At 50.3% G+C, this 16,924-nt stretch overlaps 1 protein-coding gene across 1 annotated transcript in view; it reads right to left on the bottom strand.

Annotated features, from left to right (window-relative positions):
- ALYREF (Aly/REF export factor) overlaps positions 1-16,924 on the bottom strand; it is an 18,970-nt gene that overhangs the window by 793 nt on the left and 1,253 nt on the right. Inside the window, exons 2-5 of the mRNA XM_006886316.1 lie at positions 16,755-16,886; positions 15,622-15,769; positions 14,803-15,038; positions 14,172-14,235 (exon numbers count right to left, since the gene is read on the bottom strand). Of these exons, the coding sequence (XP_006886378.1) occupies positions 14,172-14,235; positions 14,803-15,038; positions 15,622-15,769; positions 16,755-16,886 (580 nt within the window). The remainder of the gene's footprint in view (positions 1-14,171; positions 14,236-14,802; positions 15,039-15,621; positions 15,770-16,754; positions 16,887-16,924) is intronic.

The following is a 16,924-nucleotide window of genomic DNA, read 5'->3' as shown; positions in this document are numbered from 1 at the left end:
GCGCGCCCCCGCAGGCGCCGGGAACGCGCAGCAGCCGCCTCGCGGGTCGCGGGCCGGCGCCTGGGCATCGGGCTCCGGGCTGTGTCCGCGCCGTCGGCCGCCAGGCCTAGCGCACGCCACCCCGTCCCCCGGGAATGGACTGCACTGACCCAGTGGGACGCTCTAGTCCAGCCCTCTCTCCACCCGGACGCAAAGTGGACTAGAGTGCTGTGGATTCTGGATCATAGCGACGCTGTCAGATGGACTAAAACTCCCCGAAAAGGCTCCCCAAGCTGCGATCTTATTGGGAGCAGATCGCCAGCTCTTTCCAGTTTAGGAGGTGGTGGGAACCGTCTACCTTCGGATGGCCCTCTGGTGTCCTAGTGGTAGGAAGCTGCCCTGCAGTCTTAAAGGCTCGGGGTTCAAAGCCACCTGCTGCTCTGCGGCAGAAGGATGGGCAATCTGAGCAGTGTGATCTACTGCCAGCAACCCTTCAGACAGCTCAGGGTTTACCTCCTGAGCCACCAGCTCCCCCGGTCGGGTCAAACCCATGACTGGGTGCTTGTTGTTCTTATGTGCTGTCGAGTTGTATGCCACTCATAGCAATGCCAATCTTTTTGTCTCCAACACACCTACCCCAGTCACTGACAATCCATCTCATCGAGGGTCTTCCTCTTCCTGCGCTGTCCCTCCACCCTTCCAAGCATGACGTCCCTCTCCAAGGACTGGTCCCTCCATCATACCCAAAGTATGTCAGATGAAGCCTCAGAGTCCTTGCCTCTGAGGAGCTGCCTGATTTCACCCTCTCCTGGATGAAACTGTCTGTTCTCCTGGCTGTCCATTGTATATTCAAGACCCTTCTCCAGCACTTCAATTCAAAGGCATCAATTATCTTTCTATCATTCCTAGTCATTGTCTCACTTTCTGACGCATAGCAAGTAATTGTGAAGACTATGGCCTGGATTAGGTGCATCTTGGTCTCCAGACTGACATCGTTGCTCTTCAGTAATCTAAAGAGGTCCCTAATAACAGACTTTCCCACTGCAATTCATCCTTTGATTTCCTGACTGCTGGTACCAAGAGTGTTGATTGTGGAGCCAAGTAATCGAAAACTGTTAACAATCTTGTTCTCTTCACCATCTATCATAAGCTGACAGCTCAGTGGTGAGAATCTTTGTTTTCATGATGTTGAGCTTTAATCCATATTGAAGGCTTCAGAAAATTGCATGAGAGTTGATTGCCCATCTTTCTCCTGTGGAGCAGCTGGGGGATTTGAACTGTCTGTCACCTGGGAAGCTGGACTTTATGAAAGAGGAACGTGATATCAGGGTTATGCAGATGACACAACCCTGCTTCCTGAAACTGAGGAGGACCTGAAGGGCTTGTGAATAATGTAGCAATAAACCTGGGTGTGCACAGGTCTGAGTTGTGGCTGTTGGTTCTTTAGGGTATATTCTCAGTAGTGAAATTGCTGGGTCAAATGGTATTTCTATTTCCAACTTTTTAAGAAAATACCAGCCAGCCTTCCATAGTGGCCGTTACAGTTTACATTCCCACCAGCAGTGAGCTCCAGTCTCTCCACAACTGCCCCTGCATTTCTTTGCTGCCCTCTGCTATTGCTGCTGGGTTTACATGATACTTTAAAATGACTCTTTCAAGACCTGAAAATAGTGCTGCAATAAACATGGGCATGAGTTTCATAGGTTCTTGAGTTGGGTTTTAAGTTCAGGTACAATAAACTCAAGAACGTGTTTTATTTTCTCTAGCTTCTGTTTCAATTTTCCTAGGAGTTGCAGGTCTGTTTCAGTTAGCTCTTGGCCTTGTTTTAACTGCTGATAATTGAGCTTCAATTTTTTCATCTTTGGCTTTAGTATTTAGTTGAGTCTTCCTCACCCTGGTGTAAGGGAAGCCAGTACTAAATAATTATAATAAACCAAAGGCTCTTTCAGGATGGAATTCACCCTGAGGCACTAAGGCAATCCTTAAGGGTTTATGGGATTCTTGCATTGTATTTGCTGACCCCTCCCTCCTGAGTCCAGGGGAAAGTTTTCAATAGAAAGAGCTTGGCTTCATTTGCATTGAATTCTTCATAATTTACTTTCTGATAATTTTCAATAATGATCCAGGGAAGCTCAGGTCAGAGAACTGCAGACCCCCTGTTTTTTATGCTCTCTGTTCTAATTCCTGGCTGGCTGTCTCATTATTAATAATTATAAAAACACCTGTGGTCCCATCACTGGCAGCCCTGCACTACAGGACAGACCGTGAAATGTTCATCCCAACCACGAATGGCTCTTCAACTGTCATTCTTGGCATAAATTATAGGATTGTCTAATTCCAAATGGCCAATCCCAGTCTGTCTTAACCCACTAGTGCCTTGGACGCTGATATTGATCAGTTTTTGACAACTTCACAATGTTCCTAGATTCACAAATTCCATAATCCAATTATTAATGTCTGCAGTTGTTTCTCAAGTTGAGGCTTGCCACCTCAGCAAATGAAGGTCCTTCCCTGTGAAAGCTTTCCTCCACGCACGTCCTGAGGGCTCTTCCCCGTGACAGCGGTCCTTAGCACGCGTCCTCGGGGTGCCCACTTTGACTGTCTTCCCACCCGAGGCATGCTGTCCAGCCTGACACCAAGTGATGTGCCAGCGTCATCCACAGGGTCTCGGGGCCTGATTTTGGAAGAGGACCGCCACTCGTGCTTCTCCGCCGGGCAGCTCTGCTGAAGTGTGTATAGCAGGGGTCTCCTGCTGGCATCTGAGACCTTGGGGGCAACTTCCAGCAGCAGAGCAACCCCGAAGGCCCTGAAGTATGGCAAACTGACAGGGGAATGGTGGACAAGTCTTTTAGGCAAAGCTGAGATGTCCCATGACATCATGACCTTTAACTCCTAAACTGATGAACCAAACCCCACAAGTGCTTGGTTCTACATAACAGCCTCAGAATTGTTCTAATCATTGTAAAAACAAAACAAAAATCTACTGTTCACTTTCCAGTTTCAACTTTTCACAAGTATACAACTTACTGACGATAATTTTATTAATCTGCTGTGCAATCCTCCTCTTAATGTAATTTTTCTCATCATTCTATGTTGAATGTCAGTATAACAGTACTCTTCCTGAGGTAAGTATGTGATGTGGTCTCAGGACTGTCAGCCAGGGGACTGCCACCGTGGCTCATGTGTCAAGAGTATGAGGCTGACGCAGGGCAGGGTTCGGATCTGTTGTTCGCAGGGTCGCAGTGGGTTGTTCTGACTCAACAGCACCTTCCAGTGTGGTGTTCACCTGACAGTGAGCCATGTGGCTGTGGCAGCCTTTGTCCCTGGTACATCACGAGTAATACGTACTATACCAGGGTGATGTGTATCATTTGCTAATGCTGTCATTCTTAAATGCTCACCTGCAGATTTGTTGTTGTGTACTGTTAAATCAGATCCGACTAGCACAGGAGGGGATTGCCCCTCCTTCTCCAGGGGGGGAGCATTTGATGGATTTGAACTGTGAGCCTCTGGGACTGCAGCGCAACTCCCTGCCACTAGGCCACCAGAGCTCCTTCACCTGAAGTGCATGTTTCTGTTGTGCAGGCAGTAAGACTCAGGTTTCTAAGAGCAGATTATTAGGAAATCAGCCAGAGGGAAAGTGAAGGATGACCCTGGAGCTCAGGAAAGGAGGACGAGGCCATCATCACACAACTGCTCTGCCGGAGAGATAGCCTTCACAGCCAGGTCACCTCACCCCTTGCTGACGTGCACGCTGCCAGGCACCTGTCAGGAGAGAGAGCAGGTCGTAATTCTTCCACTTTAGTGACATCTTCTGAAAATGTCAATGAAATCCAACTCTTCCATTTCTTCTTCTGTGGCTCCTGTCTTATGGTCTTGTCTAAGAACAACTCCCTATGACCTGAGGTGACAAGATTTGGACTGTGTCGCGTCTCCTGTGGTTTCAGCAGGGTTCCCTTCTGCCTGGTCCAGGATCTTTCACTGGAAAGCCTCTAATGGTACTTAGAATAGCCTCACATGCAGTGAACGTGTCTTCATCAGACAGAATGGTTTATTTCTGGACTCCCCAATTCGACCCTTACCCAAACACCACAACCTCACAGTGACTGTAGTCTGTGTTTTCTGCACTGTTGTAATTTTGATCATCAAATGTTAGGTTTTATCCACTTTGACTGTATGCAGTCCTTGAAAACTTGATGATGGCAGAGTGGTCAAGCTTGTTTCTCCTAGGGGCGCTCTTCTGGAGGTATGTGGGCTGCCTTCAGAGTCTCAGCATCTTAGACCGCCGAAAAGTGGGTGGGTGACGCGCAGATCTTTTTTTTTTTTTGGCTGTGGGCCCTTCAAGATGCCTTCTTGGCCTTTAACACCTTTGCTTTGGCTTCAGTTTTGGGAGGGGCAGGGGCTTCCTTCTTTGTGTTCTTCGTAGAAAGGTGGTTCTTTTGTTTTTCTTACTGTTGTACATTTTCTTCTCCCCTCCGCTTAATGCACCCCTTGTCTAATCGGGCTTTTAAAAATTTTTATTGTATTATTTTTTACGTGTACCGTCAAATCAGATCTGACTGGTATAGGAGGAGATTGCCCCCTCCTTCTCCAGCAGAGCATTTGGTGGATTTGAACGGCTGGGTTCAAACCTCTGGGATTGTAGTGCAGCATCTTGCCACTAGGCCACCAGAGCTCCCTTAATCGGGCTCTTTTAAAAAGCTTTTTATTGTGATGTCTGTGTGAAAATTCAGTCAGTTCACCTTCCAGTCCCTAATTGTACTTGTTCTTTCCTGACACCCACTAGGATTCCTGCATTGTTGCAGTCTCTTGCTCTGTTCCTCTTTCCCATTGCCATCCATCTTCCTTTCCTGTCTCCTCCGGCCTCTGGAGCAGTGTCCTGGGCAAATGCTGCCCTCACACAGGGGCAATCCATGGAGGGGCACTTCTCCCTTGGAAGCCTGTGGTCTGGCTGGGGTGGAGTAATACGGTGACCCAGGGGATTAGAATTTCTGCGATCACATAGTTCATTCCTTCCAACTTCTTTCTCCAAACCTTCTTGGCTGGTCTAGGCCCTGTGACTTTATCAATTTTAACTCAGCTGTTGATTTCTCAAACAAGAGTGGAATCTCAGGGAGCTCTTGTGGCCTCGTGGCAAGAAGCTACGCTGCAATCTCAAAGGTGCCTGGTTCAAATTCACTAGATGCTCTCTCTGATGGAGAAGGAGGGGCAATCTCCACCTGTGTCAGTCGGATCCAGTTTGACTGTAAACAAGGAGAAAAGTAAAAAAACAAAAACAAGCCTGGAATCTCCTAGGGATTGCATTAATTGTCTCCCTCTCAGCAACACTTGGCTTGCCCATCCATAAGCATGTTGTACCTTTGTTTTGGCCTTTCTCTCAGCAGTATTTTGTGTCTTCCAGCAAACAGCACACCTCTGGCTAAATGTCACTATTTTTACTCATCTTGATACACTGTGAATAGACTTTTACTTGTTTTCTTCATTTCCAATTTTGAACTGCTAATCTGCGTTACGCAGATGACACAACCCTGCTTGCTGAAACTGAGGAGGACCTGAAGCACTTGGACTAAAAGCTCAACATCAAAAAACCAGATTCTCACCACTGGGTGGATTGGCAGCATCATGACAGATGATGAAGAGACTGAGATTGTTAACAGCTTCCTCGGCTCCACAATCAACATTCTCGGTACCAGCACCAGCAGCCAAGAAATTAAAAGACAAATTGCATTGGGAAAATCTGTTGTCAGAGACCTCTCCAGAGTACTGAAGAGCAACAAAGTCAGTCTGAAGACGAATGTACCTGATTCAAGCCATGGTCCTTGCAATTACTTGCTATGCTTCAGAAAGCTGGACAATGACTAGGGAGGAGAGAATTGATGCCTTTGAGTTGTGGTGCTGGAACAGAGTATTAAATATACCATGGACTGCTCGGAGATCAAAGAGGGTAAAACCAGGCTGCTCCTTGGAGGCAAAGATTCTGAAGCTTCATCTGACACACTTTGGACATGTTGCAAGCAGGGACCAGTACTTGGAGACTGCTTGGGAGGGTGGAGGGTCAGCACAGGAGAGGAAGACCCTCGACAAGGTGGATTGACTCAGTGACTGGGGTAGTCGGGGTAGGTGTGTCAGAGACAATAAAGTTGGCTCAGGATAGAGCAGGGTTTTAGAGCTGTTGTACACAGGGTCACAGGCGAGTTGATGGCACATATCATCTGGTCATGCATAAGGTGTGACTGGCCTTTGCATACTTGTGTTGCATCTTGTGGCCTTGCTCCCAAGTCCAGCAGTTTCCTGGACAGATTCTTCAGGATTCCCCACAGGTCTGCCCCCACATCTATCTGTGTGAGGGTGGCTTCAGTCCACCAGACGACATGTGGCTCTCCTAGCTGTAATTATTTCAAGTCTCAAAATCAAGGCATCAGACTGTCATGTTTTTATTTCCCCTCCTGTCCTAAATATTTGTGCTATTTTCTCCACTTCACTGGCAAAGATGGGAACTTGTGAGGTTTCTACTTTCAGGACGGACAGCTGAGACCCATTCCTTGGCCGGTGCTCAGGCCCCACGTGGCTAAGCAGGTTCCAGCGAAGCTTCCAGGCTGACAAGAGGCCCGAGGCCCTTCTTCTAAAATCCAATGACAGCACTATTGGACACTTCAGACCAGTCACTGGGCACAGCACAGAAGTGGGCAGCAGTGGCCTCCACTGTGAGGGTCACTCATGGGGCTACACGCTGGGTCAGCACGCTGACCTGGGTAAGGTTCACTCTGACAAGGCGGTTATCAGGATAAATGACTACACTTTGAGAGTTTATGTATACTGTGGGGTTTTCATTCATGTACTAGTTCAACTTCAACTGGCTACATTTACAGATGCTGTCTCTTAATTCTATGGATGCACCTTGGCCCTTGGCCCATCTGTAATCACACAAAAGCCATCTTTATTTTCAAACAAACGTACGGCTACGTGGACTGCCATCGTGACTGCAGCTATTTCCATCACACTCAGTTTTCAAAACATGCCAAAGTGGTAAAACAGTAACATCTAGAGAAACTAGGTGAGTGTAAAATACTCTTTGTACAGTTTCATGTTCTCTTGTAAGGGTGAGTTTAAAAAAATGCAAGATTTACAATACACGTAAATGTGAAGATGCTTACTATTTCAGAAAGGGTCTCATGTCATTGGTTTGGGACAAACATTCCCAAGAAATAAAAATGCCCCGAGATGAAAGCACTGATGCAGCTGTGAACCTGAGCTTTGGGACCACAGCAGGTGTGGTCAAAGCCAGCACTAAGGGAACCGACCCTCCCCCATGGGTCACCTCAGGCCACCACCAGGCGTTATAGAACTAAGAGGGATCATTCCATGATGTAAATCTCAACAGCACTAACCCTCGCACGAATCTTAATCCTCAGGCTTCGTGGCAGTTTCGATCCATCTCGAGTCTTCCCCTCTCTTTTGGTGACCTTCCAGCTCTCCTGGCAATGACACATTTTCCCAAAGGCCAGGCCCTCCTAACCACGCACCCACGTGTGGGAGAAGCAGCTCCGCCACCCTCACCCCGAGCACCACTTTAGCTGCACTGTCTCCAAAACACTCATGTTCGTTTCTTGACAGCTTGTCAGTGTTATCCAACACAAGAATTCACTGGACCGATCCTTCTGTCATCCTTATTCACGGTCCGACTTTCAGATGCACAGCAAGTAACTGAAAAAAAGACTACAGCTTCTACACCATCCTTTCTGCTTCTGGTCTGCAGCTCTGGACTAGGGTTTGAGTCCTGGTCAGTTTTTAAATAATTGTTCAACATTGCAACTTGTGTGTGTCAAATTTGTGTCGTCTACAAAGCATCCAACAAAGCAAGCAACAGTACTTAAAAAAAGACAAGACAGACCATGGCTTCAGTCACACATTTCTTGGTCTTCACATTAACCTCACTGCTCTGTAGAAGTTTGGAGAGGTCCTTACAGCAGATTTTTCCAATGGAAACATTCGGATATCTTGATGGCTGTTACCAAGCACGATGGAATTATTGACAGACAACTTCAATCTTTTCTCCACCTATCATCATGCTGCCTACTGGCCAGGGATCAGGATTTCTGTTTTCATGAAATGGAGATGTGATCAATCCATAGTGAAAGGCTGCAGTTAGTGTTTCAAGTTTTCTTCACTTCCATCAAAGCAAGATTGTGTCATCTGCATAACAGAGATTGAGTCTTCCTCCAATCCTGGTGTCACAATCCTTTTCATAAAGTCTGTTGTTGTTATTAAGTGCCGTCGAGTCGCAGGTGTAAAAAGTCATAAAGGCTAGCTTCTCAAAAAAAAAAGTCCAGCTGATTTGCTTGGCAAAGGTGAACTAAAAAAGGATGTAGCCCAAAAGCCACCTTAACTTTAAACCACGTAGTGTTCCATTGTTTCATATGAACATTTAATATAGTCAAAAGTTAATATAGTAAACATCTTTTCTTTTTTATTTTTATATAGTAAACATTTTTTATTATGTATAATGCAAACATTGTGTTTTAAAATTCAGACTTACAGAAAAAAAGCACAAAATAGTAAAAAACTGCTCCAGTAGTCTACAACCATGTCTTGGCCTAGGCACAGGTTTGCATGAGCATAATTAGGTGTTCTGGGAACCTCATTCTTAATGTTAGCCATAACTTGTTATGATCCACACAAATGCCTTTGCGTATTCAGTAAAACAAAGACAGACATCGTGCTGGTATCCCTGCCTTCCACCAAGACTCACTGGCATCAGCAATGCTACCGCTGGTGCTGCAGCCTCTACTGAACCAGCTTGAACTTCTGGCAGTTTTCTGCCGATGCATCATTCCAGCTGTTTTTGGATGATCTTCAGCTACTTGGATAGGATAGTGTCTATCTTTCTATCCTGGTACAGACCAGTGAGCAAGTCCAGGGCTGCAGCCCATGGATTGCTGCAACTGGCTGTTTGCCAGTGCCTCCAGTGATCTGACAGTGTCGCCCTGAGTTGTGCAGACCCAACAGCACCTCAGCACAGATGCCAAGAGACAGGACCCTCCTCCAGAAGGTGCCTTCCAATACGTCAGAGAATACACTAGGCACTCCTTTGAGGCCTCTCTGTAGTAACAGCACTGTTGTGTGTGTGTCAAGTCTGAACCAACTGACAGCTGACCCTCCAGTGGGTTTTCAGACAGTGAGATGTAAAAGAACTAGAGATCTAAAACCATCATCTAAAACCATGGCCTTTAGGCCATGAAGAACTCAAGTAAAGTTCTCCATATTCCTCAGAGTGAAAGGTTTATCCCTACTAATATTACTCAAAAGCATTGAGGACTCTCCTTCATAGGGTTGCTATGAGTTGCCTGCGACTCAACAGCACTGAACAACATTACTCAAAATCAAGATGAAGAAAGTACAGATGTTCAAAACAGAAGTGTTTCTTGGAGGTGAGCCAGGCCTTGGAACATTCCAGCAGCGCAAGTTATGGGGGCGGACACAGCTCCTGAGGGAAATAGGACTGACATCATGGCTTGGTAAAACGCAATAGCTGGGAATTTTGTGATAAACTTCTAGATTTACTCAATGCAGAAATGGATTCTATGGTGTGACAGTTTCAACTGGTTACTGGTTTTAACATAAGGTCATTCACCTGTCATTCAAAAGGCAGACTTGCTGTCCCTGGTTGGCGGACCTTCACTGATGGGAAAGACTGATGTGGGTTGTGGAACCCATTAACTCACACCATGGACGAATCAAAACACGTGTGGGAAACACATTAGCAAACCTTCCCGACCTAAGATTTGGGAATCGCATCTTAGATACAAGAATCAAACAAAGATGCTGATAAACTGGACCAGAACTTAGAGTGTCTCTCTAGTCTGTCTGCAGCAGTGCCCTAAGGCAGTCCTCTGTGGACCTCCGGGAGAACTGGATCATTCCTCCACACGATCTTCGTCTCCCACCTGTGACTTCCACCGCAAACGTCACCATGTGGGGGAGGACGGAGCTATTTCAGCTGCTTGTTCCTCAGAGAGTACCATCCAAAAGAGGACAGCTTAGGGGGTGGCACGAAATCCAGGCAAAGCTCTTACCTGATGAGGGAGGTGTGTCCAGGGTATAAAGAATTCTCCGCAAACAAATAAAAAAGGATCTAATCAAGAATGAGCCAAAGCTCTGGGAAGACATTTCTCCAGGGAAGATGAACAAATGGCCTCTGCACAGAGAAGTGTAATGTCATGAATTCCCAAGCAAAAGCAGTGCTGTCAAGACATGCTTCACACGCACCAGGCCATCAGAGCACAGGCCATGGGCTTCCCTCCAGGCACGGCTGCTTCCCAGAACACTCTAGGGGTTCCTCAAAAGGTTAAAGGGTCACCCCGTGACTCAGCAATCCCACTCCCTTTTACCCACAGGCCAAGACGACTGAAGACATGGCCACATAAAAATCTGGAACAGGACTGTCCACAGCAGCCTGCCTCATTAGCCCAATAGTGGATCCAATCAGGTGGCCACACAGACAATGGTAATGAAACGGAAGCCAACTACAGAGAATACTGCTTAACAACGAGGTGCTCAGATCGCCCCGCCCTTGCTGACCAGTGTAAAGCCCCACTGACACAAACCCTCCACAGTGGCAGCCACAGACAGCAAGGATTTCCTTTTAGAAGAGGGTGGGTGCCCAGCCTGGCTGTGCACTTCAAAGGCGTGAACTGTGTGTTGGGCACTGGACCTTGACAAAGCTCTCAAAAAGGGCTGCTTTGCCAGCAGATGGTGCTCAGAAGATGGGGAAAGGGTGGGGACGCCTGCAGTACATGAACAAGCCCAGGAGGCTGATGGGCATCTCAGGACAGATGTACACAAAGGGTTAAGGGGAATGAGAACTGCCCAGGAAACCTGTACTCAAATGACACTGAAGAGTTAAAAATGAAGATCCCTCTGGAAAGAGAGTGGTCAGCTATTGCTGGGGTCCTTGTGCACTCAAACACTTCCTGTCCCACATATCCTCGGAACACAATAGCCGACTCCATCCTGGTGGTCACCGAGTGGACATCAGATCAGTACCCTACTGGAGCCCACCACACTGGGGGCTGGGCGGCTCAGCCTGAGGCCAGCTCTGGCCTTCCTGATGCTGTGTTGGCTCTGGGCCCACAGACGCTCTCCCTCCAAGGCCAGGCCTTACCCCATCAATCAGCAAGGCTGTTCATCTTTACAGGTCCCCCTGCCTCCTCTCCACAACCTAAGCCATCATGTCACTCACATCCGTCTTCACAGAAGTTCTACAAGACCAATTCCAACCTGACCCGCCGATAGCAGTGTGGTAACTTAGATTTCCACCACAGGCTGGGTGGGAACAAGCAAACCAAGTGGGCGCAGGACTCAGGATGCAATTGGTCAGTTTTGCCATAGCACCAGGTTTAGATTTAGGAAAGAATCGCACTACTAGCAGAGAAGCAGCAACTCAGCACCAGTCTTTTTTTTTTTTTTAAATTTTATTATTTTTATTTCATTATTTTTTGTGTCTACCGTCAAATCAGATCTGACTGGTACAGGAGGAGATTGTTCCTCCTTCTCCAGCAGAGCATCTGGTGGATTCGAACCATGCATCTCTGAGATTGCAGTTGCAGCTTCTTGCCACTAGGCCACCAGAGCTCGCCTAAATTTTATTATTTTTGTGTGCGTGTACCGTCAAATCAGATCTGGTACAGGAGGAGATTGTCCCTCCTTCCCCGGCAGAGCATCTGGTGGATTCGAACCGTTCACCTCTGGGATTGTAGTTGCAGCTCCTTGCCACTAGGCCACCAGAGCTCCCCAACTCAGCACCAGTCTTTCAGGGCCACCTCACACCGGGACTGAGCCTTGAGAAGGGTACAGCGGCAGCAGGAACCAGACTCCCATGTGACACAGCACTGCCCAGGGATTACTGTCCCGGGGCTGCAGCCAGTGCCTCTGCCCAAGCCTGCTGGAGGGCAGGACCAGGAGCTCCGCCACTGTGCAGAACCAGCCCCTGGCATGAGGCTGACTGGTTCTGGGACTGCCACAGCTTACGGGAGAAGCGTGGGAGTGCGGGACACTTTATGAAGGCCAAACAGCTTCCATCACTCTTCCGCTGTCCTGACAGAACCTCAGTTATCATCTGAACCTCTCTCGCCACCAGCACGACCACTGAGTACGGTCCCCATGGCCATCAGTGACAGCGGCCAGCAGCAAGCGTGCAGTGAGCACCTTGGAGGAATGAACACAGGCTGTGATTGCAGAAGGCATAGTGAACTGGAAACTGGTCTGTTGCTGGGAAAAGTGCCCCCTTGTGCAGAGGGTGGACACATCACCCCCACACTTTTCAGTGGCCGTGGCATACACAGCACACTGCTAAGGCCTTACTTCCCGCCTGGAGCAGCCCGGGGTCCAGGGCCCTAAGACGGCAGGTCTGTAACCTGTCTGCTGCTGTGCCAGCTCCTGACAACCACCCACAGCATGCTGCATACTCCTGCTGGGTGCTGAAGTGCGACTGTATCAACCATCAAACAACAAAGCCCCATCTTCTAGGAATGGAGTTACCAAAGCTGTGAGCAAAATCTCGCCCCAGGAAAGCTCCACAATTGGGGGTGCAGGCCCCCAAGTCACCGTCTGATCCCAGCCCTGTTTTCTCCATCTGCTCCAGCAGGTGTACTCTGCTCAGAACAGCGAGTCTGAGGGTGCACACATGACGCGCAGAGGAGCTCCTGGGGCTGTTAGGGGTGGAGGTAGAGCCTCCAGGGAGAGGACTGCTCACCTGTTCCACATTCCGCAGGACCTCACATCTCAGGCCCAGGATCAGAGAACCCACCAGAAGGGCGGGACAGTGCTTATATTGACAAGTCCATCAGTGCAAGAGAACAGCAATAGGGCTTGTGGGACAGCTTCCTTGGCCACCTCGGGGATGGTGCAGTCAGAGCACAGAGAAGAGGAAGTTCCTTTTCTGCACAAAGTATCACCGTCAGCTAAGCTTCCGTCACACATCCCCTTCCGGGCCAATCAACGCGCTTACTTACAGACCATACCACTGCCTAGACAAAGAGTGCACACTTGCCAGGGTGCACCTGGCAACCAGGGGCCAGTACAGCCTGGTGCATTCCTGCCTCAATCAGTAAACTGGGGACGTGGTGGCTAGCCTGAGACCCCCAGACACGTGGACCCTGCCGTAGCCTGATTCCTATGCTCCCTGCCCTCTTGCCACCTCTCTAGTCATCTGCCTCTGCCTCTCAGGCCTGCTGTCCAGGGCATCCTGGGTCACTTAAGTGCCCACAAGCAACAGCTGCCACATGGGACCAGAGATCCCTCTGTGTGGCCCTCACAAGCCAGATTCTGGTGGCAGGCGCTAAGTTCACTATACCTTCTCCCCACCAGGTTGACCTTGGCTTTCCTGAGACACTCCTTTAGGCCTGCAGAGGTGACCACACCCCTCTGTGCCCTATCTCTATGTACTAAGCAGCTCCCAACTTGCCAGCAGATACCTGGACATTACCCATCAGTCACCCCCCCTTTGGTCTGTGGGGGCCAGAGAACATCACCGTTGACAGGCTGACTCTCTCCAAGAGCCTTGAGGTGGCACGGCTTGGGGACAGTGCCCAACTGGCCAGACAGGGGCCCTCACTGGCACCAGAACTGGAGCTGCACTGACCACGCTTCCCTGACACACCCGTGAGCAGAGACCACTCCAGGGATCTGCCTCTATGGGTGCAGGCCACAGTCAAACATGACAGGTGTGGGCCCGGGCCTCCACAAGGCCAGGCGTGGCTGACACTGCTTCTCTCCCATGACGCACAGTCCAAACACAGCACCCAACTCAGCTGCAGAGCCACAAGCTGCCAGGGAAGCCTGTTCTCCACACAGGGTTTTGGCAGACCCGAGCCCCAGAACCTGTCCTCTCGCCCAAGTCTCCGCCGGGAGACCGTGTTCAGGCCTACTGCCGGCACATCACCCAGTCTGAGCCCTTGAGGAAGGACCCGGGTGGCTGCGTCTCCCAGGGTTGACCTAGCTAGGCAGGGTACCAGCCCTCAAGAAGACACAGCACCATGTGCGTAAGTCACCAGGTCAACCCATGAGCACAGACGGGCAGCAAGAGAGTGAAGCTGCGCTGGACACACCCAAGCCTCTAAGAACCAGTAGACGGCAAGCTCATGGTCCCCAGAAAGTACAGGGAAGGGACACATGCCCCGCCCCCAGACCCTCACCTCCAAGGTGCAGCAAGTGGACCAGCAGCTCCAGGAAAGGCCACCCTGTGCTGTTTCCTCCCACCTAGTAAGTGAAAGAGACGAATCAGGAGCAGCCCAGAGGGGCGGCCGGGCAGCTTCACTGCTTTCCCTCCCCTACAGCCTTCCCACCCCACTGCCCTCCACCGAACGAACAGACGACATGGCTCCATTTCTACACACAGTTCTAGTTTATTATGGCAAAGGTGAAAACATCACCTTCTCCACAACAGCAACCAGTAGAGTTTATCTCAAAAATAACTCGGTACAAAACAGGGCTGTTTCAGAATTTTTTTTTTTTAAAAAAAAGGAAAAAGAAATAACCTTTACATGAGTTTTTTTTTTTAAATTTTTTTTTTTTTACATGAGTTTTTTTAAATGCTATCTTAAAACTTAAAGGAAACACATCCCTCCTGGGCTGCCCAGCCGAGGCCCGCTGCCCCATCTCTCCAGAAGCACAGGCGAGTCATCTGGGTCCTGTTCCTGCAGACGTGCTGACAGTTTAGCTGGTGTCCATCTGAAACAAAGAAGATGTCCCCGTTGAGTAGGCTCCAAGCCGTGCTGAGGGAGGCCCACAGGCTCATCCACCCAGGCACCTGCCCCAGGGTCTTACCCTTGCGTTATAAGCATCCAACTGGGCATCTAACTCCTCAGCCGAGAGCTGCTGGTTTGAGCTTCTGCCAGGCCCTCGGCCTCGTCCCCGGCTGCCTCCTCGTGAGCCTCTCCGGGTACCACCTCCAAAGGCCCCAGAGCCACGGTTTCGAGCCATGCCGCCTCTGCTTAGATTCTGTGCAGGTCTTCGCTGTGTGTCAATCTGTGATGTCACCAGCTGGATATTCATGGGACGGCCTGTGGGAAAGAACACATGAGAGGTTGTTGAGATGGGGGGGGTCGTCTGTGACTAGTGCAGGAATCACCACACCCTGGCGTGCATGCAAACACCTGAAAGGTGTCTCTGCACCTCTAATGCATCTGACAAACACAGGCCTGAGAGGACTGCCTGGTGGGAGAAGAGCCCCTCACCAACACCTCATCCTTCCGTGTGTCAATCCAGGGGAGCTGCTGGCTAAGTGGCCTGGGACTCTGGCAGGGGGACAGGTGTGGGTGACCTCATGGAAGAAGGACCAGTACCTTTGTCTTTATGACTACAGCCCCGCACTCAGAGGTGTACTATGGTGGTTCTCAGAAGGCTTCACAGAAGTGAATCTTCCGGAAGGAGGAGGGGAGGGATGTAGCTTGCTGGATGGGGGTTCACAAGAGGTTGGTCCAGATGTGGGGGCAGCATGAAAGGTGACAGAATGGGAGAGAGAGACAAAGGGGCAAATGCAAAGCGTCCCCAGCCATGGGGGCAGTCATATTTTTCCATCACAGTACCAGTCCCAACTGCATCAGGAGGGTCTGGCCCTTGGTGAATCCTAACATGAACACTCACCATCTAACGGGACACCATTGTACTGCTTCATGGCTTTCAACGCGTCAGCCTTTCTTTCGAAGTGCACGTCGGCTGTTCCTAAACTCCGGCCGGAGCGGTCATAGTGCACAGCGGCCTTCTTCAGAGTACCAAACTCGGCAAAGAGCTCCTGGAAAGGCAAAAACAAAGCCGTTCACCCTCAGGTGCCCAGGACTATGCTTGCTTTGGGGTGTGATCTGCATCAGGGCTATTTTCCTGGGAAGCTGACACACACAGGGAAGGGAATGGGGATGGGAACCAGGGGAAAGGGATGGGGCAGGTGAGGCCACGGTCTTGTGCACTTGGCAGTGGGCATCGACCTGAGGGCAAGATGCTAAGCCCATTGTGGAGAACACAAGATTAAGCCACAATTGTCTCTGATGAAGGAGCCATCCAAGAACAGTGAAGACCAAGATCACAGCCAGAGGAGCCTGTCTGCACAGTGGCCCAGCCCAGGTTGCTGGTGAGGAGCCCTGACCCCCACCCGCCCCCAGGCAGGTTCTGTCTCACCTTTCCCTCTCCTCCTACTCAAGCCTGCTGCAAAGGCTGAAGTCAAGCGCTGCCATGGAAACTGCCCTGACCTCAGGCAGGCTGGGAGTTGGAGAGGGAACCCAGAGTGTGGGGCTACTCCGGCCGCAGGCACCCAGCGGGAAGTGTAGTTCACCAAAAGCGGTTTCCAGGGGATGCCAGAAACCACCTTAAAAAGAGCGTGGAGACGCTGTGAGTGCTCAGCGGCCCTGCCGTCCTCCCGTGACAAGGCCACGTGCCTGGGCTCCAGGATGTTGAACCCAGGATGGCCGGCACCCTGACACCCAGCCCTCTGCAAGCCTGAGCCCGGGGGTCCATTTCTCAGACAGAAAACGGGCTTAAACGTACTCGGGGCTCACTTCCAAAGACAGAAGGAAAAAAACCAACGCAGCCCCAAAAAGACATATCAGGAGGTTCAGCTGCAGGTGGTGCGGTCACAAAGACGAGGACACGGGCGGGGGACACGGACAGGCCAGAGCAGGGGCCCGACAGGAGGGGGCTCGAGCACCGCCCGCTGCACGCGGCGCCGGGGGGACGGGGACTCGGGGCGCCCGCACCAGCCCGCCCGTCGGGACGCGCCCCCGGACCTGAATGTCGGCGTCGGACACCCCGAAGTCCAGGTTGGACACCAGCAGCTTCCCGCCCGTCTCCACGCCCGCGCCGCCGCCGAAGCCGCTCTCGAACAGGTCGTGCTGCCATTTGTCTGGAAGCTGTTTCGGCTGCAAACGGAAAAACACAGTCAGCCTCACGGGGAAGC

The sequence above is a fragment of the Elephantulus edwardii genome, unplaced genomic scaffold (assembly GCF_000299155.1).
Source record: "Elephantulus edwardii isolate Elephantulus edwardi_28Jun2011 unplaced genomic scaffold, EleEdw1.0 scaffold00048, whole genome shotgun sequence".
Taxonomy (NCBI): domain Eukaryota; kingdom Metazoa; phylum Chordata; class Mammalia; order Macroscelidea; family Macroscelididae; genus Elephantulus; species Elephantulus edwardii.
This window is presented reverse-complemented; position numbering and strand designations above follow the sequence as displayed.